Genomic DNA, 26,639 nt, shown 5'->3' with positions numbered 1-26,639 from the left:
AACGATCAAATTTTTTAAGAGCAATCAGCAACACTAAGACATACAGAAAAAAAGTGTCTTTATTAGCATTGTTACAGGCAATGCATACATAAGAACTGATCCTTAAAGTGTACAACCCCCCAGCCAAGTTTAAAGCAAGAGAATCAGCAGATTGAGATCTATATTGTACACATGTGCAGTAACAGGATCTCTCTGGACCTTCCAACAGAAGAGACAGAAATCACTTTACAAAAAAAGGTAAATAAAAATAACACCCATTTTAAAAAAGTACCAGCTCCTAACAAGCTGGCAGAGCATCAAAAATATCAAACAGGGGAGTCGTCCAATCATAAAGAGTTCCTGTCAGGTTTGAGTATTGCGTTGTTCACACCCTGCATATGCCAGGCATCGAGTTTAAAGCTTAGTAAAAAATACACACCTAAGAGACATGGTGGAGTTCAGATTTTAAATTTCAATTTTGTCAGTTGTTACTAAATTCCTTTAGATGCATCATCAGTATAACTATCATCATCGCTGGATGGCAGCAGTACAAAGAATGAACCTTTTCCCTTTGTTAAGAGTTCTGAAATTGAGTCAGTGTGAATTAGCAACATCCCTCTCTGGAATCTTTAGCTGACATTACCTTATGCCAATTCCAAAAAAGCACCCTTAAAAACTTTTAGCTTGTTTCTAAGTGGGTAAATATTTAAACTAGTTAGCAAAATTAAACACCAGAATTTTCAGAAGTTATTTTTGTGCATAGTTAAATGCTGCAAGATGATTTCACATTTAATAAAGCAGACTTTAAGAAGAAGCAATTGGCAAGAAAAGGTGTTCCCTTACAATATCAATCTTAGCTCAGGGGAAATGTGTGGGGTTTTTTTGTCCCAGCTTCTTGCAATTGCTTTCATCTACACTGGGTTTTAGTGCAAGTCATTAAATTGTTTGATATCCAGCATGGCTCCTCTTTCTGCCAATCAAGTAAGCAATCAAGACAATTAGAACAAGACCAGCGAGGGCTGCACCAACTATTATAGGTATCAGCATGTTATTTTCATCCAGTTGACATTCTTCCACTGAAGAGAGAGAAAAAAGACCCATGTTAGGCACTAGTGCACCAACAGATGGCTATAGCCAGAACTTGAGCTTATGCTCTCACCACATTGATAAAACTGTCTAAAGTTAACTTCTAGCTTAGCTTGCTGACAACCAAAAGGAAGTGAAGTCCACTAATTATGATTGTCCGGCACAAAGTCTTTCTAGTACCAGTTATATGCACAATATAGAGATTCATAATAATTGATTCCTTCTCTAAGAACTGTTACTGTTACACACAAGCTTAGCCATCATAAATAACATCCATGCAACTCCCCTAGCCATTTTGCTTTACCCACAGTCTCAGAGTACAACATTAACTAAAAGAGTTAGTAACTTCCCAGAACTTTGCCCCTTTCATACAACTGTCTGCACAGAGTTAGGAGGGAAAGTTAGCGCTTTTCCTTAACTCTTCTCTGGACCACAAGGAAAAAGTCCTAAGTATTTCAAAGCTTTTTACATACTTTTTGCACTAGCCCCCACAACATCTGTAACAGGGCACGCAGAGACTAAGCGCAGCACCCACCAGCTGCCTTTTGACTACAGAATATTACATGTTTATATCAAAGGGCACTTCACAAATCTTCGGTTCCCCCCTCCCCAAATGTAAACCTCTTACCTGCCCCAAATTTGTCTCCGTCAATCTTGAAAACCTGGATCTGAACATTAAATACGTTGACAAGGGCTTTGTCTGTGACCTGGAGATTCTCCTCTGCACTGCACTTGTAGGAGTTCCCCACTGTAGCTCTCAGCTCACTCATGCTGTTGTTCGATGCTTCAAACTTTGCAACTACATAAGAGAATGTCATCTTATGGAATCCTGAAGAGCAGGAGCTGTAAGCTCATTGAGCTTAAATTCCATGCATTCATCCCCAACATTTCTAACCCGTTACTTAATGCAGGCAACCCTTAATATTTATAGTAGTCGTCACTGAAAGCAGACTTAAAAGTCCCTACCTGTTGCTTCAGAAGGCAGAGTCGTGCTTACACTCACACCTTGCAGGAAGAATTTTTCAGTACTTGCATTCTTGTAAAAAAGAAACCAATAGTTATTTACATTCGTGATGTACAACATAAGCTGTTAACACTCCAGTTCAATTCTGCACGCGTTTTAAGAAAGGTTTTCAAAGGGTAGTCCACAACTGGGATTATCACTCCAAGGAAGAGCTTAGTTGCACTTTTAGAGGGAAAAGCTATAGGAGGTACGCACCTTAGGGAAAATTACCACGGGGGAGGAAAGGGAGGCAGAGAAAGAGGGACTGTCACTCCTCAGCCTGCTGACTTGATCTCCACGTTAAAGGTATAGTCCCAGCCATGCCTTGACCAGACAAGTGCAATGATCTCACCTGTGCTACAGATACAGCTTTAAAGGAGCTTGGTACCCCACGGAGATGTGGAGAGTCATTTAATAACAGGTCTAGGTGATCACATTTGATCAATCCTGCAAGTATTAAAAGCAGTATGAAGCTGATGCACACAGTGGATTCAGTCCTCAAGGGTACACAGCTCTAATAGAGCGCTGAGGCAGGGCTGTGGGAAACAGGATTTCCAGCCATCATAGGAGTCCGTAAGACAAGCACACTTGGCTCTTGGGCTGTACACAGAATATTAATGAGAACTTAAGTCCAGTTCCAGACTCATACGATTAGATGAGACACCTGTTTGTCACAGGCTATTCCTCTGCTACAGCAGAACTGTTCCTGGTTTGGGCAAGATGCTTTAGAGAGCAGGCAATATAATCCTAAAAGAAATTCCCATTCCAAACGAAATAGATGTCTGTCTCTACATATGTTTGTGTACATACACATATATATTCTTTCCTCACAGGAGTTATCAAGTATTAAACCCTCTAAATCCTAGTACTAAAAAAAGAAAAGGAATTACTTACTCCCCTTCCTTTAGTGGCATCTTTTTTCTCTTGTACTTGCCCCAATTAGTTCTCTTACATGAGAAGTCCTGCAGACCCTACACACTTTGTCTAGAGATTCTTACCAATGCAAAGCGGAAGATAACCCTTGTTTTGTCAAAAGTCAGATTCAAGGCAGCAGATGTGTTGTCACATGTCCCAGAAGAAGTTGTATTATGTGGTATGAAATTCAGCAAATCCAATCCCATCTAGGGGAGAAGAAGATCAGTTACGACATTTGAAGAGACTAACACATCACCATACATTCAGTCAACTCCTAGCTTGCTTGTACTCACATGCATACAATGCTGTGTTTGCCCACACATTTTACAGACAACTGGGCAGATATGTGCAAGTTACCCGAGTTACCAGGCTGGTACAGAGAACAAAGGGCATCTTTGCATGCCTGAAAAAAAAAAGCTTTCTGCAGCCCATGGCCAATATCCTGCTGCCTTCTCCACACTAAACTTCTTTGGTCCTAGCAGCATAAGGAAAAACATTAGTAACCACCACTATGTTGGGGGCAACAAGCTATAAAATACTGCTTTGACATAACCAAGGGAACTGCCTGTGAACATGATCATCTTGCACATCACTTCAGTTCAAAATGCTTTAGCTTTGCCCATGGTACATGATTTTATACTGTCCTGTATCTGCTGTGGGTAAATGCACTTGCTGAACGATCCAACAGAAACCTTCTGTGGCTCTTCAGTTGACCCTCATGTGACTGGAAAACCTATTTGCCACCTTCTCACTGGTCATTACCCTAGAAGTCAGCTGTTCCAGCAGAGCTAGAATGCCATGCTACAGGACACAGCTTACAGAATGTCACACGATTAAGGTGGCTAAAACACAGTCCATCCCAACCAGCTATGGTACAGCCACACAGCAGCTATCAGTGCTCATGCTTTTACCCCTCGGTCAGCAATAGATTCCTTCGTACCACCACATACAGCATTAAGCAGCTAAATCATATACAGACACCACCCTCCTCACACCAGGTCTTTCATCACCAAGATCCAACTTAAATTACACAAAAGCAGCCATAATTTGTTTGCCTGCACTCGTCCTCGTTACCTCAGATTAAGCCACAGGATAGGAAAAAGCAGCTTGTGATCAAAGGTCCTTATAACAAAGCTTTACTGAACATCAAGGTTTGCTGACCCTCGGTTATTGCTTCCTACTGAGCGCCCTCAGCGGTCCCTTTGGGATTATGCTCATAGCTTTGCTTTACTGGTTAGAAGGCAACAGGTTTGTTCATGACACAAGCTGGACTTTGCATCAACAACGGAGGGACAGAACCTGTGCCAGGGCTGGATCTTACAGAAACCATGTAGCATTTTTGCTGTTAAAATCAGCCATTAAGGAGCTCATAAGCATTAAAGTCAAACCCAAGCCTCTTCAGTGCTGTCTGAAAGTTAACAAAGTCACAAGCCTGTCCAGTTTTACAGTAATAATAATTTCCCCTTCTAGTAGTCATTCACTGTGTTCATTCAGGTGGCTCAGGCCAACTTGTTGTATTTTATTTAACAGTTTAAAAATCTTGTTTAGATGGCATCTTTGATAAGATTCCCCCTATTCATATCTTAATTTTTACTGCTTCTGTGGAATGGCCATATACACTTAGTGGATTTGACAGACAAGTTTAATACTCTTACTGAATGGAAAAATCTTTAATGACCACTTTTGGTAGAAGAGAACTGTTTGAATCATCACTCATCTAGTCCAAGTTAAACAACTCAAATAGAGGACAATCATGGATGAATACTACAAAGAACTGTGATTTTTATAGAAAAAAAGTTAGCCTGTAATAGTTTACCAAGTTTTCCCCAAAGAAGGAATCTGAAGGTTTTGAAGAAAGAAAAAAGTGTACCTTTCCATCTTTTTTCAGATAGGTGATATTAAGCTGTAACCCCATGTAGGCAAGTACACAGGTTCCATTTGAACCAGTCACATTGTATTTACCAACTGCAGGATTGGGGGGTGATGCAGTTGGTGCTGGGTTAGTTGTTGGAACCTGGCCAGTAGTCTGTTTAGGAGTTGTAGGCACTACAGCAGTAGTAGAGACCATATCTTCAGCACATTCTGTCTCTGGAGAGAAAGGAAAACAGTCATTACCAAAAAAAAAAATACACAGCTGTGTGATGCTCTACCTTTTTAATTCCCAAGGGAAAGGAGAATACAATTTCAAGTAGCTTTTCCCAATAAAAAAAGATAATAAAAGCTGAGAAACATAATGGTAAAGCATTACCTAAAGTCTTGCTGAAAAGCGTGAGATGCTTTTAAAGCCTGGCATGTGAAAGCAACACCTCTGCTGTTATTTACAGAAGTTAACCACATGTGCTTTTATTCATGGGCATCGTTTCACTTCATCAAGTCAGGAAAAGTAAGATACTGCTATGTTGGCAGAGCCAGCGTTCCTGCTGTATGTTCACAGCAAGGCTGAGATGACTATCCCTCAGACACTCTGGGCACTTGCGTGCTAGAAATAAAAGAACAGTTCTCCTGCCTGTTGTTAAAGTGGTCTCCCAGGAGATGTGGTGTTCTCCTTCCCCTCCCTCCCTCAGTTACACTACCAGGCTGTGAGGACCCTATGTCATTATTTTGGCAATACCCACAGTAACATAAAATACCACTGGTTCTCTCAAGTCATCATAACAATGCTGAGGCTCTTCTACCCTTAACAAAGGGATTCTATGACACTGCTTCTGATGGCAAATGGTTTGCTATATCCTCTCCCTGTGCGTCTCACATCCACCCTTTCCTTTAGTCCTGCATTAGTAACCACACACCACCAGAGGGGTACAAGGCTGAGTGAAGATGTGCAAGACTGCCTTCTCTTTCCATCCAGTTCAGCAGCAACTTCCAAGGCAAAAGGAGAGAGAAAGAACAGTGACTGATTTATTTGCCAGCGTACTCAGAAGCACCTGGCAGTACAATCTTAACTTGATCTGGAAACCAAGAAGGTTCCTGCATTGAACATCTAAGCCAAAACCAAAGGTCATAGCGAAGACATTACTGTAGTAGAGGCTTTCATGTTCCAAGCCAAGGTCATCTCCCCATGTCAGGGATAACAGCTTGCAACTTTATAAGGATGACAACAACTGCAGCAGCAGTCAATTCTGTCTCAAAGGGCCTACTTCTAAAATTTAATCCATACATATCTTACAGATCCTAGATATTTAATAAACAGCCTCTGAACTTAAACAGCAATTTAACTTTCAGTTACAGCTCAGAAAGAGGAACTCTAATCACACCTTTGAGCTCACACAGATCCAACATATCATCCTTTCCTATTTCTACTCCATTTCTGGAAAGTCATTTCTGAAAAGAGCAGAGCAAAGGTAGATGAACGGAGGAGTGACCCTATCTTTTGTAGGCTTAACAGATACTGGTCAGGTCCCAAAATGTGTTAATTTCCTAACAAATAAAACAAACATCAGCTTTACTTGGTACTTCAATGGAGAATTTCCCTCCATCTGCAAGACACAACACATACAGCCTCTTACTCAAGTTGGCAGAGATAGAAATGACCAAGTCACTTCAAGTGGAAGTTTGTCCTAGGGTGGAGTCTTGATATTTTTACTGAACTGATTTACAGCATATCTCCTCACAACTCTTCAAGACAGATTTGGAGATGAAACAAATTCTTATGTCTTTCTGACAGTTACAGGAAAGCAGCTGACAAAGCTACTAACAGATAAAATTAAAGCCTCCTTTTCTTCAGAGCTGCAGATAATCACTACCGTAACCCCAGTCACTGACTTCTAGGCATGCTGACAGAAGTTACCATTACTAGTGATGCACAGATGCGCTGAATACTGACTCTTCTTCCCTTCAATGAGCATTGCCCAGATCACCAGCAGAAATATTCACTAATGAGGGAGTTGCAGGGAAAAAAGGTTAAGGGAGAATTCCAGATCTAAAGTTTATCAATAACTAGCTGGCAAAAGGACATGGGAAGTCTCAAGCCTACAAGAGTGGAAAGAAGGAACTGATCTGGAAAGAGCAAGGTGATTCAGGGTCAAGATTTAAAAAAAGATAAAGTGAGAATTCTTTAACCATCTGAATTAAAAAAAAAAAATCAAGAAAGAGAGCTCATTGTGCAGCAGAATAGAAAAAGAAATTACCTGTGTGCAGTCCCAAGACAGTAATAAAAAGTTAGGGATGATAACTTCAGGAAAAAAAACTAAGCATGGCAGTATGGGTAACAGGAATGTGGAAACAAACAAAAAACAAGTAAAAAACACCCCCAAAACCTTGAACTCAGACCAAACAGCATCTACCCCAGGATCATAGGAAATCACGTGGTTTTTATGAGGACCAGTAGGTTCAAGACAGTGATACCACAGGATGGAGAAAAGCATCTCTGTGAAAGTGATCCTGTCAAATTAAAGTATGTATATTAATCTAAAAAGATAAGAAATTAGGAATAGAAAACAAATGCTGACAAACTTATATTGCATATGGAACACCCAAAATAACGCAATACTGATATTTTTTTTTAACCAAGGACTATGTAAGAACAGATAACAGGTGGCGTTAAAAGGAAAATTATTACGCAGTAAGGAGATTTTATCGAAGTTGTATAGAAATTTGAAAACCGGCTTTTTCCAATATCATGGCTTATGTTCAAGCCTGCTGCCAAGTGATCACTTCTCATACTTATCTGGTATAACAACTGGATCAAGACACCATATTTAGAAAATGAGATGGTTCTGAAGACTGGCGCAATAGAAATCAGGTTGTTGGTTTTTTTTTAAAGTTACAAATGTAGGTCCACATCTTTGCTGCAAACTAGTTCACTGAACGGAAAACACTGATCAAGAGAATGATACACACTGAAATCCGAACCACTCGCGTGAGACAGCCATAAAAGAAGTCAACTCCAGTATTGCCATGCATCAGACAAGGTATTTTTCAGAGACACAGGACAAGATATAGATACTACTGTAGAAGGCACTTTTTCAATGTATCCATCGCATGCTGGCACTGACTACCCTAGTTTTTAAGATTCATTTCAACAGGTGCATAAATGAGATTAACAACATAAGAAAGGTTACATTTCCCAAAGGAGATCAGAGCTTTTACTTGCCCCAAAAGTAAGGCAAAGATTTATCACTCCCTAAGATATCACAGGTGATCAAACATCAAGAGCCATATAAACTGAAGACTGTTGCCACAGAAGCCAAGGACATGAACACACCATGAAGTTGTTTGTCTTCTAATCAGTATAGCAGTCAAATGAAAAAATCCTTTTCAATACAAGCAATCAGGACAAAAAGTGATTTTGTGATTGAGCCTGACAGAGAAAGAACATCACTGTTACAGCTTACGTAAGGCCTCCTGTAGAAGATGAACATAACTGCTCCCTATAGACCAGTTCTCTGCTGTCTGACATATCACTAATCTTCCCCAGAGCACACAGTAACTAGTTCAAACTACTTTGGTAGAGGCATAATGCTTGGAAGTTATCAGATACTTCTTAAAACTAGTATTGTGGCCACATGCCCAGTCAGCCTACTGCAGCACATGTTTACACCCATAAATACTCGTGAACAGAAGGAATGTTCCCTAATACCTGTACAAAACCCATGGGAAAACAGCACGCTGTCTTCTAGCCATGGATGCTGACACCCCTACAGAGAAAACCTGAAGCAGGTCTATTCATTTCAAAAGATGCTGCTCTCAGAGCTTTAGATCCAGTTTGTACCTGCCTAAACATGATTACTCAGGACTTAAAAAGAAATAATCTGTTATTGGAAATATTACCTCACCAAGTAAATTTTCTGCTACAAGATACCTACTGTTCAGACTGAAAGTGCCATTTGTGAGATAGGCTTCCAAAGTAACATTGCTAAAAGTAACGTTCGCATTCTTCATATTGACTTGCTTGGAGGTGATGCACCTGTATTTTGTGCCCAGATGTGCCTGAATAGTAGTTTTATGTGATACTTTCTTTGTTCCTCCTGTAAAAAGATTACATTGCATTAGTATGTAACAGTATTTACATAAACAAATCGATATTACATCTGGAAGGGTTACAAAATGAGAACAGCAAGCTTTTGTTTTACCTGCAGTTGAATTATGGAATAAAGTTGCATCTGACAGATTGTAGTGGAAAACTATCTCTTCGACTTGGTACTTGTCTGCATTTTCTGAGAAATTCAGGCTTAGTGAATGTCCTGCTCCAAAACCCAATACCAGAACTGGCTGAGATGTGTTACCATTACCACATGAGCTCTCTTGCTCTACTGTAGCATTTTGCGGAAGAAAGAAGTGTGCAAACTGTGGGGCAGAAAACAAAACACTTGTAAATGGGACAATGTAACAGCTTTTCCTAACTGCTTCTTAAATATCCTAGGAAACTGTTACAAAGCATACAGTTGACATTCATATATAAGATGTCTACTTATACACCTGTATATAGCAAGTAGCATGTTGCTGACACTTGGATTTCTAAGAACATCGTTCTCTGAAATTTGACAACAAAACAGTACATACTCACAGCACCTCTGAGACTCCCCCCCTGCCCCCCCAAACTAGCACTATGAATTCATAGGTACTTCTGTACTAGGTGAATCAAATCTGGCAAACTCTGGACATGTGAAGAAATGGGAGAATTTAAGCTTTGTTTCTTGTAGTACAATTGAGTAAGAAGAAAAGCAAGTGTTACAGCCCACATAGTTTACTACATACTGGGAAGTAACTTGGTACCTGAAGACCAATATAATTGATGTTGTATTGTCTGTATTGTATTGTATCCTGGAAAGTTCTGAGCTTACTGCTTACAAGAAGAAACAGACAAAAACATGTTATGAAAGCAGTCACCTCTGAACGCAAACTTGCATACCAGTATCAACAGGATTTCAGACCATCAGCACCACTGAAAGAGTGGACTATGCAATGTAACTCTCAGCTCAAATCACATACAGAAAGCGCACGACCAGCAAAGCAGTGGGATTTTTTAATCTGATATTACAGTGATAGCTAGGAAGAAAAAAAAAAATCAACTTCAAAAGTGCCTCAAAACATGCAACTGCAATGAGATTATAAGTAATCCACAACCCCTGTTCAGTAAAGATACCAAAAAAAGTAAACTGAACAGCAGAGTATTTGTGAATAAAAAATTTTAATTTTCCTTTAACAGGCTTTTGCTGTTAATATGGAACAACTTGTATGCACTGCACTGGTCTGTAGATACACTGAAAGCTAGATATTTGCTCTGCGAGAAGATCACAGATTTCAGGGAAGTTTAAAAGCTATGTGCCAACAGCAATTTCAGTTCCAATTTAGTCCATGTAAGTATGACCAAATTCACAAACAAATGGCAGCATTTTTTTCTTTATAGTTCCAATGAAAGCCATTTTTGCTACCAATAGGACTGGTGTGGAATTTCAGTCACAAAAGTAATTTCACACATGTATCGTTTGTGGTGGTTTCAAGCGGCCTTAACCCTGTTTAATGAGAAGCAGCATCAGTAATAAAGAAATGAAAAGCTGATGCAACTGGACTGGGAGGAGGGAAATCTTTACTGAAGTAGTTTTTCATGCTTAAATATTTGTTCAAAGTTTAAAGACTGCATACGTGCAGAAATACCACAGTTTATAAAGACAAGTTAGAGACAAGCAGTGAGATAACCCCTTACCTCTTTTTGCCCATTGCTTTTGTATTCCACTGAGAAGGCTACTGTCAGATCAGCAATTATGCAGACCTTACCACTTGAATCTTTCACCTCAAATGAAGAGGAAGCCTGTAAAAAGCCTGTTAAGAACAGTAAGTGGTTAACTTGGTATCATGTAAGTTTTTATTTTTGATCCCAAAGAGACAAATATGTACAACCGCACCTTTTAGGAGTACATCCTAAACAGCATCTGAGTTTGGAAACTTGGGCATTAACAGTCTCTATACTAGCTTCAACATCACTAACAGAGGACAAATTTAACACACCATTTATAAAAAGACAAAGCCACACAAACCAAAACTGTTGACATGCTGGGTCCTCAGAGGGTAAGAAAAAACTCGCAACAAACACGAGCCATACTGTTGAAGGCAGACACTCAGTGTTCACCCTACACAGCAACTATTTTGCAAGCTTCAGCCAGAATTGACTTAGCATATTTGATCCTGCATGCCTATTAATGCTCAGCCTTCCCCGCTGCAGCACACCACGCAGCCTTCATTCCCGCTGTACCAGGACACTCAGCTGTACATGCACTGAATGCAGCATTTAGAAAGCTTGGATTGACTGCAGATGTTTTGGAGGGACTGCCAAAAATAGCACGATGGAGCATGCCACCCTTGCCAGGAGAACTTCTCTTTACTGTCATCACACTCTCTGCATTTGAGAGGAGGATGGGGGCCAAGACCTTGACACAGACTGAGGTTATGTCTTCCTGACTGGTTTAAGCTAACCTCAGATTGAGCTGATGACAAAAGCATGCTTTCCCCCCACCACCACCCCCCGGCTTGCTCCCCTCCAGCCCCAGCACTCAGAACACTAGTACAACTGACCACACTAGTACTGACTTAACAGGGTAACAGCCTGTGGCCAGAAGAGCATGGGATCATCCTTTCTGACAGCAGTGTGGGCTTAGACCAGCATCCACTGACAATGAAGCTTCACCTAGAGGATGCACTGCAGCAGGTTGGATACAGCCAGAAATCCAGCTCTCTCATACATCATTTGCAGTAAGGGCTAACAGGACAGTGCTCCTATTATCTGAAATCATACCAAGGTGTTCTGAGTTCTTTATTGACAAGCATTTTTTTTTATTTTTCTGGTTCTCAATCACCACACACACACCCCTGAAGCAAACCTCACTGCAAAAAGCCCACACCATTTACATGCTAGCACTTTATCAGCTTGCATTTGCAACAACTGCACTCTTGCAGAAAACCTGATAAAAAAAAGCAGTTGCCATAAACCACTATCTCAAGCAAGTAAGCTTTAAAGAGTCAAACATGCTAATCCATTCAACTGCTGATACAGCAAAAAGATTCAGATGAGGGATTATCCATTACCTAAGCTTCCCTCTCCAAGAAGTTTTCAAAAAGCAAGTCCCAATTTTAAAACTTTTCACTACAAAACTAAGGTGCATACAATTGTATTAAGACCATTATTAGGAAAAGTTGGACTTTTGTCAGCTGGACTTTGGTTGAAGGTCCTTCAGTTGTAAGAACACATTGGAAAGAATTTCTCTGGCACTCAGCAAGTATTTTCCCTTGTTGCCTTCCCCTTAGCAACAATATATCCTCCTCCAGCACCAAAGGGGACCAAAACTTAAGCTAGAATTCATACACTTTACCCAGTTGTTTAAAGAGTCTAGGCTTGAAACCAGAGATAGACAAAGAACTTGCTTAAGAATGGATAGTGTAGAAAACTGATATTTCAAAGGAAAACTGTCCTACCTTTTCCTTTATGTCCAGCTCAATGTTCAATAAGGAACATATATTCACAAAGAAAATGTTATTTATTGCAGCTCAGAGCAGTTCTAGAAACAGTCAGTGTCCTTCCACATGAAAGTTCCAATTTGCAAAGTTTCCTTCAATTTGAATTTACATCTGGAACTTGTGTACATTTTACTCAAGCACTTGTTTTCTCAAAAGCAAGCTACTTACACTTTCTTGAAAGTTTCTAGCACAGCTTAAATAACAGTGTAAAAGCAGCGAGTAAGAGTCCATGGCTAGTTGAACTAACACTACCAGTGGAAAACACACTAGGGTGAAAGCCTTCAGTGTGCATGATGACTACCTTGTTTGACAGCTATTAAAAATCTTCACAATTTCAGAGCTAAAAATAAACAAGTAATAGGCAGTAAAAGAATGAAAGAAGAAAAAAACAGTTTTAAAAAGAAATGCAGATAAAAAAAGACTGAAAAACAATTAAGAAAAATATTGCTGACCTGAAGGAAAACGTGACAGGCCTGCCCATTATAGATGATTCAGAGAACAACAAAAGACAATGCAGAGGTACCAGAAAGCACCAAATGGAAGACAGATTCTGAGAATGAGGAGCTGACAAATTACCCTCAGGAAGTTTAAATAATATAGTGTGAACACCCAGTAAAAAATACCATCTGCATAACTACTAGATTTTTGCAAGGTTAAGTCCACACCATGATACGAATCCTGATTTATTTTTTTTTTTTTTTAAGTGTGGAACAAACACTATAAAGCCCTATTCCTCCTTAAATGCTGAGCGGCTGCTGGATTTGCAGTGTCAGTGATGAGACAGATGTATCCAGCACGAGACACTGAGCTGTCCCCGATGAAGTGGCAAGGGGGCTGTTCCACTGCGAGTAAGCCGACATGCACAAGGATGGCGACTGGAGAGAGTACTGTGCTGCTGCATCATCCGCTCCCACGGTCTTGGAGGAATGCAGATGAAACAGTGAAACATAAGGGACACAGGGGCAAAGAAAAATTAGCAAAACCACCACCGAAGAACAAATCGAGACACTGAAGGAAAGAAGGTCCTGCCTACTCTTTGCTCCAGCCAGTTTAAGGCAGAGGAACGGCTCGCTGGGTTTGGCAGGAAAGCAGCTGTTGAGTTTGTGAAGGCAGTTTCAGTGTCGACTAGTGATTAATGCATGAATCATCACCAGCCCACAAATAGTAAGAGCCTACAGCCAAAATGTCAAGAATACAGAAAAGCAAACTGATGTTGAATCAATCTGTCCTGGGAATATTCCTAATTAAGTTACATAAAGTATTGCTCAATTTTATCATGGCATATCTACAAGTTGAGAATATTGCTTGTACTTCTCATAACAGTATCATTTTTTGCTATTTAACACAAAAACTGGTACAACCTCCAGTTTAACTTCAGACTTTAAACGCTCTTCTTGATAAACTGCAGCACCTTACGTGACAACTAGCTGTGGTAGAGCAAGTGCTGTACTTCAGATATATACTGCTGAACAGCTCCTAGAACTTTTCAGTAGCAAAAAGTTAAGTTTTGTGAAGTTCATTATTCATTTGGCTGGAAATACTACATTATATATCTAGTAGAGGAATCCCCAAAAATGTACTAGCATCAAAGAAATTTCACTTAGTTGAAATGCTTCCTTTATATTCTAATACATTCCAAAAAAGGGCTGTTCATGTATTTATTCTAGCTGCATATTTTCAAGTGAAAATCATAAAATAATCTCTCCCTTTAGACCTAATTTCTGAAATTATAGTCTCATGCAAGAAAACATTGAAGGTAAAACTGTTGAAGCAAGGCTAATATTTTACTTGAATTAAATCCAGCATCCTTCCTTATCTAACCTACCTACACCAAAAAAACCCAAGCAGAGTATATTAACACTCCGAGATACAATAACCAAGTCAAACAAAACTACTACTTTCTTGATTATATAACAATTTGCCTTAAAGAAACCTATCACAAAAAGTTTGTTTTGTTAGTTTTGAGTTTAAAACAATCTAGCACATTTGAACAACCTAAACCTGAGCTCTTTGGAATATGCCTCTCAGAATGGCAGGATTCCCCATCTCTTGACCACACAAAGATGCTTTCAGGTTTCAACCTTTTTATAATCAAAATCCTGTTTGCCAAGTACAGCTACCCATGGGTTACTCTCCCATTTAATGGAAAGCTACTAAGGGAGAAAGATTAATGGTTGTTGTGCTCCAAAAAAGCGAGCATTTATTAATGGCAATTGTTTACACTGTCTGCTTGCAGAGAGGACTTCAGTTACTATAGTTAATGATTTACTTTATCTCCAGTTTTTATTAGAAACATGGAACATTGACAAAAAGGATCTCAAAACACAAAAGCTACTTTTATGTAATCTGGGTTTTGTTACTATATTCATGCTTCCTGCATAAGTAAAAGCTTATTTAGTATTTTTCTGCCTCCCCCATGGAAGAAAGGGCAGCAAGCCATCCAAATCCACCTGGGCACATATTCCACATCACTAGTAGTTTAAGTGATACAGGTATCAAGCGGATGGGACTGTCTGCAGTTCCAGTGAGTGACTATGGCGTTAGGGAGGAAAAGCGTGGTTGCAGCGTAGCCCAGCTAACTGCTCCCCACAAGCGCTGCGACAGTGGGTCAGAGTATCACACCCACAGCCTGCTCATACACATCAAAGACTCTCCTCGGTTACAGCCTACCCTGTAATTACTGCGCGGCAGTACTCTGAAAGTAAGGGACACTTGCTGACTGATGCCAGCACCGCACTATCACTCTGTACCCAAGCTACCACACTGCTGTGCTGCCCTGCACCTTTGCCCAGACGTTCTTTGGGTTCTAGATAAGAGACACTGGTTCTTATCTAAAGAAGGTTTATTTCCCACTGTACACATGAACAGAAGTGCCCAGTAATTTACTCGTTCTGATCGTTCGGAAGGATCCTGTCATCTCAGTGCCATTTTGTGAACAAAGTAGAGACCTTAGTCACCACTTCAGACTCTCAAATCTATGCCAGGGAAGAGAATGGAAAATCCGTGAGGAGTTATGCTCTCCTCCAATCCCTTGTCTTCTAACATAAGCACCACTCCCAGAGGGACACCTGGTACAAGTCCCTTCTCAGAAGACCAAGTCAAGACTTCCTTAGGATACAGAATCCGCACTACCTTGGGATAGTACAGAAAAAAAAAGAACTTAAAAAATAATGTATTTTTTAAAGATCACACTATTTACCAACCCTAAAATTTCTGGGGAACAACTGAAAGCAGGAAAGTCCCTTGACAGACTTGATGCATGAACCACTTTGCTTGAGACAAGATGGTCTCCATAAAATTATGAGTTATACCTCTCTGTCACCAATGGACTCAGAAGGCTGGCTATCTGGAAAGTATAGCAGGAAAAGACAAGGCTGGACTCACTTCAACTGCTGTTGGACACACTTGAACACAAACAGTGGCAGAAAAGGGGAAACAAAGCTCAATTCAAGGATGGATGACAGTACTTTAAGGGAGAAGAGAATCAGCTGCACTTGTGCAGGTGCAGCAGCTGATTATCTCAAGTTCCCGATCCAACCCTAGAAGATGCATCCTTGCCAACTAACAGGGACAAATTCATGCAGTCTCAGATTATATTTTTGATATTGTTGATCTCCATTACAGCAGTAAACATTTTGTTTCTCAATTCAAGTTTGCAGATGAATAACCTCTGTCTTTAAAAACAAATTTATACAAGTACAAAAACATTATAAAGGAAAGGCTATTTAGCAGTTGTACACTTGCCATTTGGCCAGAGAATTGCACAATTGCATCAAGTCTAGTCACATGAAGCTTCTTTACAGTTTCCTATCTAGAGGAAGGAAGTCCTGGGCTAGCTCTACAGCAGCTGATTACATGAGTCCACCAGGAGGTCTGAACTCCCGTGGCTAGATCTTTTTCAGCATTCACACAAGTTCATTTTGCACTCGCTCTCGTTAGTGCTGCTGTATCACACCACAAAACTAACACATCCTTCAAGGCAGCTGGCAGCTCCAAACAACAATTTGGAGGAAGGAGCACTGTGCTGACAATTTAAAGAGAAAGCCTCCCCAGAGGAGAGGTTATTAGAAAAAAAGATAATAGAACAACTGCCTGAGTAAAACCACTCTCCTAGTCCTATCGAGAAGAGAGTAGATCTCACCCCTACCAAGGAAAGTAAAGATATACACAGACTGAATTCTGCCTTGTTAAGAAATCAGAAGCTACTGAAGTTCAATACAAAAAACCCTCAATATATTAAGTGCAGACTACGGTGCTCACACCTGAACACTGGAGAGGGAACAGCTAGACAAGTGCCTGCTGCTCAGAGCTCAACCACATTTGAAACTCTGTACTCTACTGCCAAGGAACTACTAACTCTCACACTGAATTACAGTAGAAAAAGCGGTACTGACAGCCAGTGGTGCCGTCAAGCGACAGAGAAGGTTAAGAAGCTGTTACCCTTAGATGGAGGAAGGCGATACCAGCCCATCTTCAAGTCAGGTGTACAAAAACCATGGAAGCCTGATGTACCAGAACATAAGATACATTTTAAAACAGTAGGCCTATAATTTCAAATTAAGATGATGTAACAAAGTGTTCAAACAGCTGTTGTAGCTAATGCCACTCACATACCCAAAAGGGCCTCCTGCCACACTAAAGAGAATAAACACTAAAAAATTCATTATGGCACCAAGGTTTCTCAAAGAATTTCCAAATAATCATGTCTTGAGAGAAAAGACAAACTGTTACATTAAGCTGCAACAAGCAAAGGCAAGGCGTGCCTTCTTAGGGCTAGAAGTTATCTTTAAGACATAGAAAGGCTTAACAGAAATAACAGTAGCCAAATTCTCAATAAAATATCCGTCTTTTCTTTGAGTAGGGTTCCTCTATACCTAGTTATATCTGCTGATTAGAAATCATCCTATTCACTACAGAACAATCTAGAAGTAGGTTACACCAAAAATGAAACTTCTAAGTCAGCCTGAACAGGAATCTCGGGAGCATATCATGTCTTGGAAGCAGCTTGTCAGGGAACCTCTGGAGTCCTTACTCAGCAAGTAAGAAGTTACTCTACAAGTCAAAAAAGCTGCTGAAGTCAAAGCGGAGTACCCGATCACATGACAACAGGCTTGGGACTTGCACAGGAATTCAGATCCTTAGAGACTGTGTCAACACACTTAAAGAAGCTATCAAGCAAATACTATGTTAAGGGCAGCATGTGGTAAAACAATGTTTCAAAAGTCACACAATGTAAAAGTGGTTGTATTCTGGGAAAACTACTTGATACCCAGTCTCAGTTCTATACAGCTATCAATGCCAAAACTGAGGAAAACAATACAACACCAAGTTACTCACTGGCTGGAATTTATTATCCAAGTTTCTCTCAGCCACCCCTACACTGGTAGTAAGGTTTGAAATTCCCCTTCAGACTAGAGTTGTGCAATAGAAACACGTGGACTATGTGTCAATAACTGCAATGGCATTATGCTACCTTTTCAAACTCATTTTTCCTTCCCCAAATCTCAGACACTTCATTATTTACTCACCAAATCCATGCCTGACTCTAAACTTAGATTTTCAGAAATGTTTTCTCTGATGTGTCTGTGTTTCAGTAAGGAAGAAAACTACAAGTGCTCTAAGACCCAAAGAGCACAAGAAGCTCTGCTGGGCTTGGCTCACAACCCAACTGACCCATTGTGCTCGACAGCAGACAAGCACCATCTTCCTCCGTATTTCAAAAAAGCAGCAGCAGCTAAGTTTGAAGGGAGGTACTTCATTTCCCATAGCCCCCTCTCCCTGTATTTATCACTGTATTACCAGAATCTTTCTTCATTCTATATGCACGTTTGATATTTGTGAGGAAATTCATCACAAAACACTTAATGCTGACATACAAAATATTCAGCTTAGTGCTTACTGCTCAATGTGAATGGAAAACTGAAACAGTAAGTGAGGCGTGGTGAGGTATTCTGGAGGGGAAAAAAACTTCTATTGTTCCAAAAAATCAAGGTATTGCCAAACAAGCTTTCACATCTGACCCACCCATGCTAATCCTTCAGCCTACTGTGATCATTGCCTTATCCTCATCTGTGTTCACTCAGATGACTAAAAGGCTGCAAACAAGCTAAAAACATCAGAATTCAGCTTGTATCTTCTCATTATCTCATATTCTTCTCCCCTCCCTCACTCAGCCCACAGCCTACATACACTCTGTTAGAAGATGGCAGAGGCTATCTATACTCCAAGGAGGGGTCCCTATTTGCACCACAAAGTTTTCCTGTGAGATTGTAGGATAAAGTTATGTAGAAAAACCCAGCTACTAGCCACTGGTACAAAGCCCTGACTGTCAGTAAACAGTTACTCTGTAGTAAAATAAACTAGTTTGTTGCCTCAGCTGCAGAAACCCAACACATTTTACACACCAGAAAGTGACAAAACTAATGCACAAAATTGTGCCTGTAACTGCTAATTAAGCACGGGAAGACTACTACAGTCCCAGAAAATATTATCTGTGGTACCACTTAAAAACTATGCAGACTGATTAAAAGGCAAATAAAAGCAATTCTTCATTTAAGCCATAACTATACTAAACAAGCAATACAAAGAATTCTCACTATAACACCAGATCAACGCCACTTTAGTTGTCAATCCTAGAAAGCAAGTCAGACAGCACTGCAAGTCACTGTGCTCACTAGACTGGCTCACAAGAGCTGGATATTTGAACTGCTCAGTGCCCCCTGTGAGTGACATCTTTCAGGGTCAGTGAAAATGACGTACCATCAACAATGATAAAGATATTTGCTACCAAATGAATGTTAGAAGAGTTTCAGAGGCTGTCATAATCTCCAAAATGACAGCAGATAACCATTCTCAACTGCTGCTTTATTCAAGAAATTTTTTTTGCTAGCTGCTGAAGAAGTCTCCTTTGCTGCCAAAGTCACATTTTAGAAACTTGATAGTGTCGCATGATGTGGCTTTCAAGGCAAGAAACCTAAAGCAAGGTAGTTATCAGTAAACAAACCAGTCACACTTCCCCATAAAATAGTCTTGCTGCACTAACAAACCTTCTCTTCAAGGCACTAAAAATCTCTCCGTTTCGGCAACATTTCAGATTTCACTTAAGATACGGCAGGATAAAAGCCATTAAGTAGGGGAGCATTACGGGCCCTATAGAAAAGGGCAACTCCCTAGCCATGACATCAGTAGTTCCTGCGTTTCCATATCTCCTGAGAGGTAAAGGCGTATTCCCAGGTTCTTCCCGGACCCCTGCCCCTGGACCCACTGCAGGTGCTCCGATGAGCGTTCCCGGGCGCTACACCGTTCCCCCCCAGTCAACGCGCAGCCGCCACCGCCTCCTCTCCGTCCTCCCCCCGCACCTCCCGCGGTTGTCGGAGGTTCCCTCCGCAGGGAGGGGGAAAGACGACCTCCTCAGAGGATCTGCCCCACCACCCCGGCCGGGTCGCGGCCCAGCCGGGTACCGCCGCTGGGAGGCCCGGTCGTGCCCCGCCGCGGGTCAGAGCTACCGCCCCGGAATGGCAACAGCAGGTGGGAGCCGGCGGGCGGGTGGGTTTCCAGCGACAGCCGGCGCGCAGGTGCCGCGTCCAGCAGCGCCGCCGCTCCCAGGGCCGCCCCAGGCCTCCGCGACACACACTCCCCACAACCCCCGTCCCGCTCCGCTCCCCCGCCGGGCACCACAGGCCGCGGCCGCCCCCTTCACCACCCCCCCCCCCCCCCCGCCCCGTCCTTACCGAGCAGGGCGGCCGCCGCGAGCAACCCCCGCGCGCCGGGCGCCCGAGCCATGGCGGGAGCAAGGGACGGGGCGAGGCGGCACCGGCGGGAGCGGGGCGAGGAGGGGGGGACGGTGGCGGCGGGGGGCGGAGGCGGCGGCGACGGCGTCGCACCGCGCTGGGGAGACTGGCGACAGCCCCGGCCGGTCATATGGCCTCTGACGTCACCCGCCCCGCCCCAGCGCCGTCACGTGACCCAGAGCCGCGGGCGCCCCCCGGGGAGGGGTCTCGCGAGAGCAGGGGGGCGGGGCTCGCGCTCCCAACGGCCGCCCCTGAGGCGGGACGGGCGCCGGGGCGGGGGCGGTGCGGCCGTGGCGTCGGTGGGTGGGTTGGTGCCCACGCAGGGCCGTGTGCGTGTGCAGGGGGGCGTTCACGGTTGTGTGGGGAACGCGCCTGTGTGAGCGCGGGTGGGGGGTTTTCACGCGCGGGTGGCAAGCGCGTGGGGCGCCGACCTCTCCTTCGGCGCGGGGCCTGGGGGCATGTGAGGGGCGGCGGGTGGTCCCTTGCTGCTCGCCATCGCACTCCGGGGCACACGCGTGTACCCAGCACCATGCGCCCAGGCTGACGCAGTGCAGCCCCAGGCCCTGCTCGCTGACAGCACTAACGCGTGGGCCTGGGGCTCCTCAGGGTTCCGTGTTGTCGAGGCCCACCACGGGCTGAACACAGGCTTGGCCCTGGGGTACTACTGCCCTGGCACAGGCCACCTGCCCGGCTCTCACCTGAGGCACGCAGGTTTGGCAGTGGGCATTCGGAGGTCTGGGGTCCCTCTGAACTGTCGTACATCTTATCCCTGTAACTCGCGTCAGATCGGAGCTGTGGGGAACATCAGGCCCAGGTCAGCCTTACCAGCTCTAGGCATTTAACTGGTTCCCAGCGGGGGGGGAATGCAGCACCGACAGCCCTGTGTTAAAGGGGGGGTGATAGAGTAGCAGCAGAAATGGCTTCAGTGAGCAATTAACCCACCTAAGTTCTGTATTGCTTCCAGAATGTGTTTCTTGCCACTGAGTTTAAAGGCAGTCTAAGGTGAATGCAGTCAATCTTGCTTAGAATTAATCCAGTCCCAGTTTTATAAAAGCACTGGAAGTTAATGATCTATTATCTCTGAAGTGATGCATCTATGTGTGTATACCTGTGCATACGTAACAATTCACATGCCTCTTCCAAGCCAAAACAGAGACTGATAATAACTTGTGGTTGCATGGGTAAAATTAATTGCACTTTCACATAGTTTCTGATGTCTGATGTTTTTATAAACAAGAGTTTTAAGAAACCCTTTTTTTAAAAAAAAAAACCTAGGGGAAAAAAAGAGGCGGAGTTAGTCTATCAGCATTCTCAGATGTAAGCATAGTAACGAAGATAGGGAGCCCAGGGCATTTGATCACTTTGTAATTCAATGCTCTTATCTAAGCTGTTAAGGGTAGACTTTCTTCATCTGAAACCTCTGAAGTACTTATTTTGCTACTGAAATCCTATTTCTAGTACTATTGGAAAGTGTGCCAATAGCAGGGTACTTCTGCTTTCTGAAAATGACTGCCATGTCGTCCCTCTCATTACAGCGTACTCCAGATTAATCAGTTCTGAGACAGAATCATTTATGCTCCCAAGGTGCCTTAGTACATTTTTACTTAGAACCAATTTGAAATGCAATTTAGCTACTACCAGCTGCTAAAGTCAAGTGCAGTTGCTCTAAACTTGATGACCTTTCCCTGGCATTTGTCTCAGTTCACTTAACACTTCCTATTTCCCAAAAACATCCTGGAGAAGTTTATTTGCTCTTCAGGGTAGCTTGGGGATCTGCCTTTCTTTTTCAGTGTTATTTCTACAAACAGACATTTCTTTCTTAATGCTGCATTTTTATCTGTGCATTTTTAGAGACATGTTTTTGTTTGTTTGCTTTTCCCTGCAGCACTTCTACCAATCTTTGTTCATGCCATGTATTGCCAAAAGCAGAAGTTAGCTTGAAAAAGGACATAAGGAACAGCTCTGGTCAAGTGTTTGAATGAGTCATCTGCAGAGAGTTGAGGTTAATGGAGGTGGGACATCATCTGTTCTCATTTTTTGATCGCTGTTTTTGGAACCTGCACTGGGAGTGGAGGAAGGTCTGTGGACTACTTGAAGTCTGCCAGAAAACAAAAGAGAGAGGGATGCCCAACGCCAAGTTTAAATTTGCTGTGCAGTAGTCTGCCCCTCTACTGGAAAACTGGTGTCTATAAATTGAAAAATAACATATGCCTAGATAACTACCAATTCACACAGAAGTTGCATCAAGCAACAGCATTGTGGCAAGAAACTGGTTAAGTAAAGAACATAAGGCTATCAGTAGAGAATGATGTTGATCTTACGTGCTGTGGATCGTTAGCTTACTAAGCCTTCTATAGTGCTGTAGGGACTGCACGAAACCCAATCTCTATGTCATTGTCAGCAGAAATATTACCACAGTGTTTGTTAGCCTGTTTTCCTAATGAAACAAGTCTTATGCAACCATGTTGGCAATCAGCCTCATGGCTCAGTAACTTGTTGGCCAACATCAATCAAACTTGATAGCAGGGTAATACATATACAAACATAAAGTTACAGCTTCTGTAAAAGCTGGTATATAGATATCCCAGACATCCAAATAAGTGCTGTCATTGGGGGAAATGTAGTCCATACCCAGCCCATACGCATTTTGTTTGACAGAGCTGCTGCCTAACCAACACGCACACGGTTCTGGATTAATCATGACACACCTCCTGGCTCTGAAGAGCCATGGACACAGAATGGCTGCTTCTGGGGAAGAACATGGGAAATACCCACAAGATCTAGGAGCCATCACTACACCACAAACTGTTCTGCAAAGTCGAGGCAGAGTACTAGCATGGAAGACAGAGCACAGGCTGGGAATTTTTACCAGGAAAGACTTTCCACAAAACATGACTCCGTTTTTCCTATAGCCTTTTGCTGCGTATTATCTCACTTTACTGGGTTATTTTCTTTCTGAAAAGACTTGCTAGGAATAGATAACCAAGATTATAGTTCAGAGTCCACTCTCCCTAACACACCTGCCAAAGATCATAAACCTACAAATAGGTCTATCTGCATAACAAATCGATGCACTAAAGTTGCTTGAAAGGTGTGTAATTTTTGTTTTTTCAAAGATGTACAGCACAAAGAAAGGAAGAAAGAAGATGCAGCAAACCAAGGGAGTTAAATGATAAACCCAAGTTCAGATGAAGGAATACAGAAAAAGCTAAAATACAGAACTAAGAAAACAGGACACAGAGTGGGCAGGAAGGGGAGCTGGAATTGCCAGACTTGGGAAGCACCTGCAACTTGTCCATCAGCCTGCATTCTCACACTCGCTTTCCCTCAGGAAATGTTGAGCTAGATGACAGGATGCCACATTTAGGAAGATTTTTAAATACATGTATGTTGGGACAAGTTATCTGAATGTTTAAGTTTAACCAAGTTAAATTGGAAGGTTTTGGTAAGTTTGGAGAGCCCCCACCTGTATCCCAGATTTCTGCTGTTATTTTTGTCATATCATAGAAGCTGCTACACAATTTGTTCCAAGGATGCTGAATTGCCAAGATCCAGGTTTTCAAGACATCTTCTGAATGTAGATGCATTACAGAGGAAATCTGTTACTTTGCTGCAGCCTGATGAAGTCTTCAACACTGGGTGATCTTCCAGGAAGAAACATTTAGCAGCCTCTGCCCTGTGGGCACAAATACACTCGGGGGCATGGGAACCAAATAGCCGGCATCAAACCAGTTGAGAGTGGATGCTTGGCCAAACTCTAGCACCAGCTACGAAAAAGCCATCAAATGCAGCTGTTCTGCTATGAAGAAGTGATTACCATGCTGACTAATATATTAAGTGCTTACTTGTTTGGTTCAGCACATAAAAAATCCAAGGAAGAAAAATTTGAGGAAATCAAATTAAAAATGGGGACCTGAGAAAAAGAGAGTCACAATCATCTGGCCTGTCAATCTCTCCCATCGCTTTTTATCCTCTGAAGCCACTTTCAGATCCATTTGGAAGAGTAAAAATCTTCAGAGATCATGACATTCTCGGTAGGTTTGGTGGGTAAGGGGATGGGTGGATATGAGCAGCTCGATAAAGACTGAGCTCCCAATGCTCCCACAAGCACAAAGGCAGAACTAAGCAGACAAACCCTCTGCGGTACTGCTGCCTGAGGTTATTTGGGGGGTATGATACAGTAGGGGACCAAGGTCATGCATCACAGAAAGACAGGCTTCATTATTTCCACTGCTCGTGGAACAACTCATTTTTAATTGCCATGCTAGAGTAATTTGGCTCAAGAGTTATAGTCTATGGCAATTAAAAACGGCACATCTTGGCACTTTTAATCAATTAACATTGCTTCATGGCAGAACCATTTCAATCATCTTCAGGATAACACCACTGCTTTTAATTTATTGTTTAAAACCATTGAACCAGGGAGTTTGAGTTCAGAAAGGGAAGGCGGTACTCATTCACTGCTTGGTATCAGTTACTGCATACTACTGCCAACCTTCTGCATGGGTAAAGCCTCTGGCCATTACATTTCTGTGAGGCACATACTCCTTTTTGTTTTAAAGGTCTAGTAAGATGGAGCTAATCAGCTTCCACATGCATAGAAAGTGAATTACAAGGTGAATGGTATAATTAACACTAAAGAACAAACTGCACAAATAAACTGAAGTGCCGCATTCTCACAAAGGCTAAGAAATTAATATTTAATAAGCATCAAATATTTTATTTGCATTAACTGAAGATTCAAATATTAAAATAAGTCTACATTAAATTACAATATTAAATATGTTTTAAATACAATAAACTAAACGTGTTTAGTTTCTAAACACAAAGGGAACAAAAATAATTCAGAAGAATGCAATACAATTAATGACACCAGATGACAGAACAAGGACTTTAATATGTAAATCCACAAGATGTCAATTCTTAGCAATGTTTACTTTAAGAAGAGGTGGTGGCCTTTCAATTGATGCACAAACCCCATGTTACATAAACTTAGTAAGGTATCGCTCAAGAAAATATTGCTCAGTTAAATTCTCATTTATGCCATGATCAAAACTCCTTTGGTAGCTCTTTTTCAGAATGAAAAACACCAGTATGCAATTCCGGAAAATAAACAGAGTCTTGTAAGTATTACCACAAAAGGTGTCTTTCTTATAGTTACAGTTATCTAACAGATCTACAGTGTCTTTCATTCTTTAATTCAAATCAACTTACATATATACAATATGTAACAAAGGACTCTCAAAATCCTTAGTCTTTCAAGACAAAAAACTATGCTTTCACAATATCAAGACCATAAAAGTCTTTTTAAAAAAAAAGGTTTTGTTTTTTAAAGTGGAGCACGCTGTACAGTAGGTTCCCTGCATGTTATTTTCAAGGCAAAACTAAATGTTACGGCAATTACATGAACAGTGATAAACACCATTTGCCCTCAAATGAGGTAGGGCCTCTTTGACTCAGATCTAATCTTTGCCACCCAAGCCAGCTGAAGTAGTAATAAAATAATAATCCATATCTTAGCTAAATAATCCAACAACTCACTACACACATGAATGCTGTTGTCCTCTTGGCACTTCAAGGATCTCACTTCAAAACCTGATTTATCCAAACCAGACTGAAGTTTATAATCATTTGAAAGAAAATTAATTAAACGCAAGTTTAAGGGTTCTCATGGTGCATAATTTCAAAAATTCAGTGTATTTCAACAACACTGCTTGTACATAAGTGTTCATCAATTAAGGGTTTTTAAAAAGTTACCCAAGTTGTCACTGTAGCTAAAGAATGCAGCATATAGGGTCTTTAGGGATGCAGTCAGGAACACATAAACGAAGAAACCAGACTTGCATCCGTCACAGAAGTATTTCTCACACAGGTAATTTTACCTTTCCATCCAACTTCAATGACAGTGTTAAACAAAACTGTAAAACTACATTTGGAAGAACCTAAAAGAACTAAAGAGTAATTAAAAGAAATAAAAACAAGACATGTAAAATTTTTAAGGAGTCTTGACAAGGATGATCAGTTAACATGTCATTTTGCTTCTCTTCCACAGCAGTGCATGCAGCTGGTTGAATAATATACATCAACCTGAAATCTGCTAAAAGGAAAGTCTGGAACAGCATAGGTATTCGGTGTCCTGAAGATATATGTTGATGATTTTGGTTTTAATTTTTTTGGATTTGTTTTTTATTTTTTAAGTAAAAGTATTTCCTCTCCATTATGCAACATAGTGGTACTGATTGGGGTTATCTTTGTCTCTCTCCATATAGTCTCTGTCAATGAGAGATTCAATCCTCTTTTTCAAGTCTCCAGGCTACAAGAAAAGATGAGATTAGTAAAACAGTTAAAATATATTTGCATTTATATTACGTTTTGAAAAATAGGACTGCTAACAGCTACGTAAGAAAATGCACTAT

At 41.6% G+C, this 26,639-nt stretch overlaps 2 protein-coding genes and 1 long non-coding RNA gene across 5 annotated transcripts in view; 1 reads left to right on the top strand and 2 right to left on the bottom strand.

Annotated features, from left to right (window-relative positions):
* Positions 1-41: 41 nt before the first annotated feature.
* On the bottom strand, positions 42-20,380 carry LAMP1 (lysosomal associated membrane protein 1). 2 transcript variants are annotated; one of them, XM_054188362.1, is made up of 9 exons: positions 20,164-20,380; positions 10,629-10,744; positions 9,055-9,268; positions 8,788-8,949; positions 4,854-5,071; positions 3,067-3,189; positions 2,032-2,101; positions 1,694-1,864; positions 42-1,055 (listed from the first exon to the last, which is right to left on the bottom strand). In XM_054188362.1, exons 1-9 carry the CDS (start codon positions 20,351-20,353, stop codon positions 916-918), a joined length of 1,404 nt encoding a protein of 467 aa, XP_054044337.1. In that variant the 5' UTR covers positions 20,354-20,380; the 3' UTR covers positions 42-915. The 2 variants fall into 2 exon arrangements, with proteins under 2 accessions (XP_054044337.1, XP_054044347.1); XM_054188372.1 differs by lacking the exon at positions 20,164-20,380 and adding an exon at positions 16,874-16,919.
* On the top strand, positions 19,795-24,916 carry LOC128904322 (uncharacterized). 2 transcript variants are annotated; one of them, XR_008464470.1, is made up of 3 exons: positions 19,795-19,960; positions 22,109-22,495; positions 23,340-24,916. It is a non-coding gene; the product is annotated as an uncharacterized LOC128904322 (long non-coding RNA). The 2 variants fall into 2 exon arrangements; XR_008464471.1 differs by having other exon boundaries at positions 22,882-24,916.
* CUL4A (cullin 4A) overlaps positions 24,917-26,639 on the bottom strand; it is a 41,161-nt gene continuing 39,438 nt past the window's right edge. Inside the window, exon 20 of the mRNA XM_054188295.1 lies at positions 24,917-26,536. Coding sequence (XP_054044270.1) covers positions 26,441-26,536 — 96 coding nt within the window. The 3' untranslated portion in view covers positions 24,917-26,440. The remainder of the gene's footprint in view (positions 26,537-26,639) is intronic.

The sequence above is a fragment of the Rissa tridactyla genome, chromosome 1 (assembly GCF_028500815.1).
Source record: "Rissa tridactyla isolate bRisTri1 chromosome 1, bRisTri1.patW.cur.20221130, whole genome shotgun sequence".
NCBI classification, from domain to species: Eukaryota; Metazoa; Chordata; class Aves; order Charadriiformes; family Laridae; genus Rissa; species Rissa tridactyla.
This window is presented reverse-complemented; position numbering and strand designations above follow the sequence as displayed.

Excerpts from the sequence above, each read along its gene's own strand:
- LAMP1 (XM_054188362.1), bottom strand. The coding sequence starts at position 20,353 with ATGACCGGCCGGGGCTGTCGCCAGTCTCCCCAGCGCGGTGCGACGCCG. Across the intron at positions 9,269-10,628 it reads AAAGCAATGGGCAAAAAGAG|TTTGCACACTTCTTTCTTCC; the intron begins GTAAGGGGTTAT and ends TCTGCCCCACAG. Across the intron at positions 5,072-8,787 it reads TGGCACTTTCAGTCTGAACA|AGACAGAATGTGCTGAAGAT; the intron begins GTAGGTATCTTG and ends CTTTCTCTCCAG.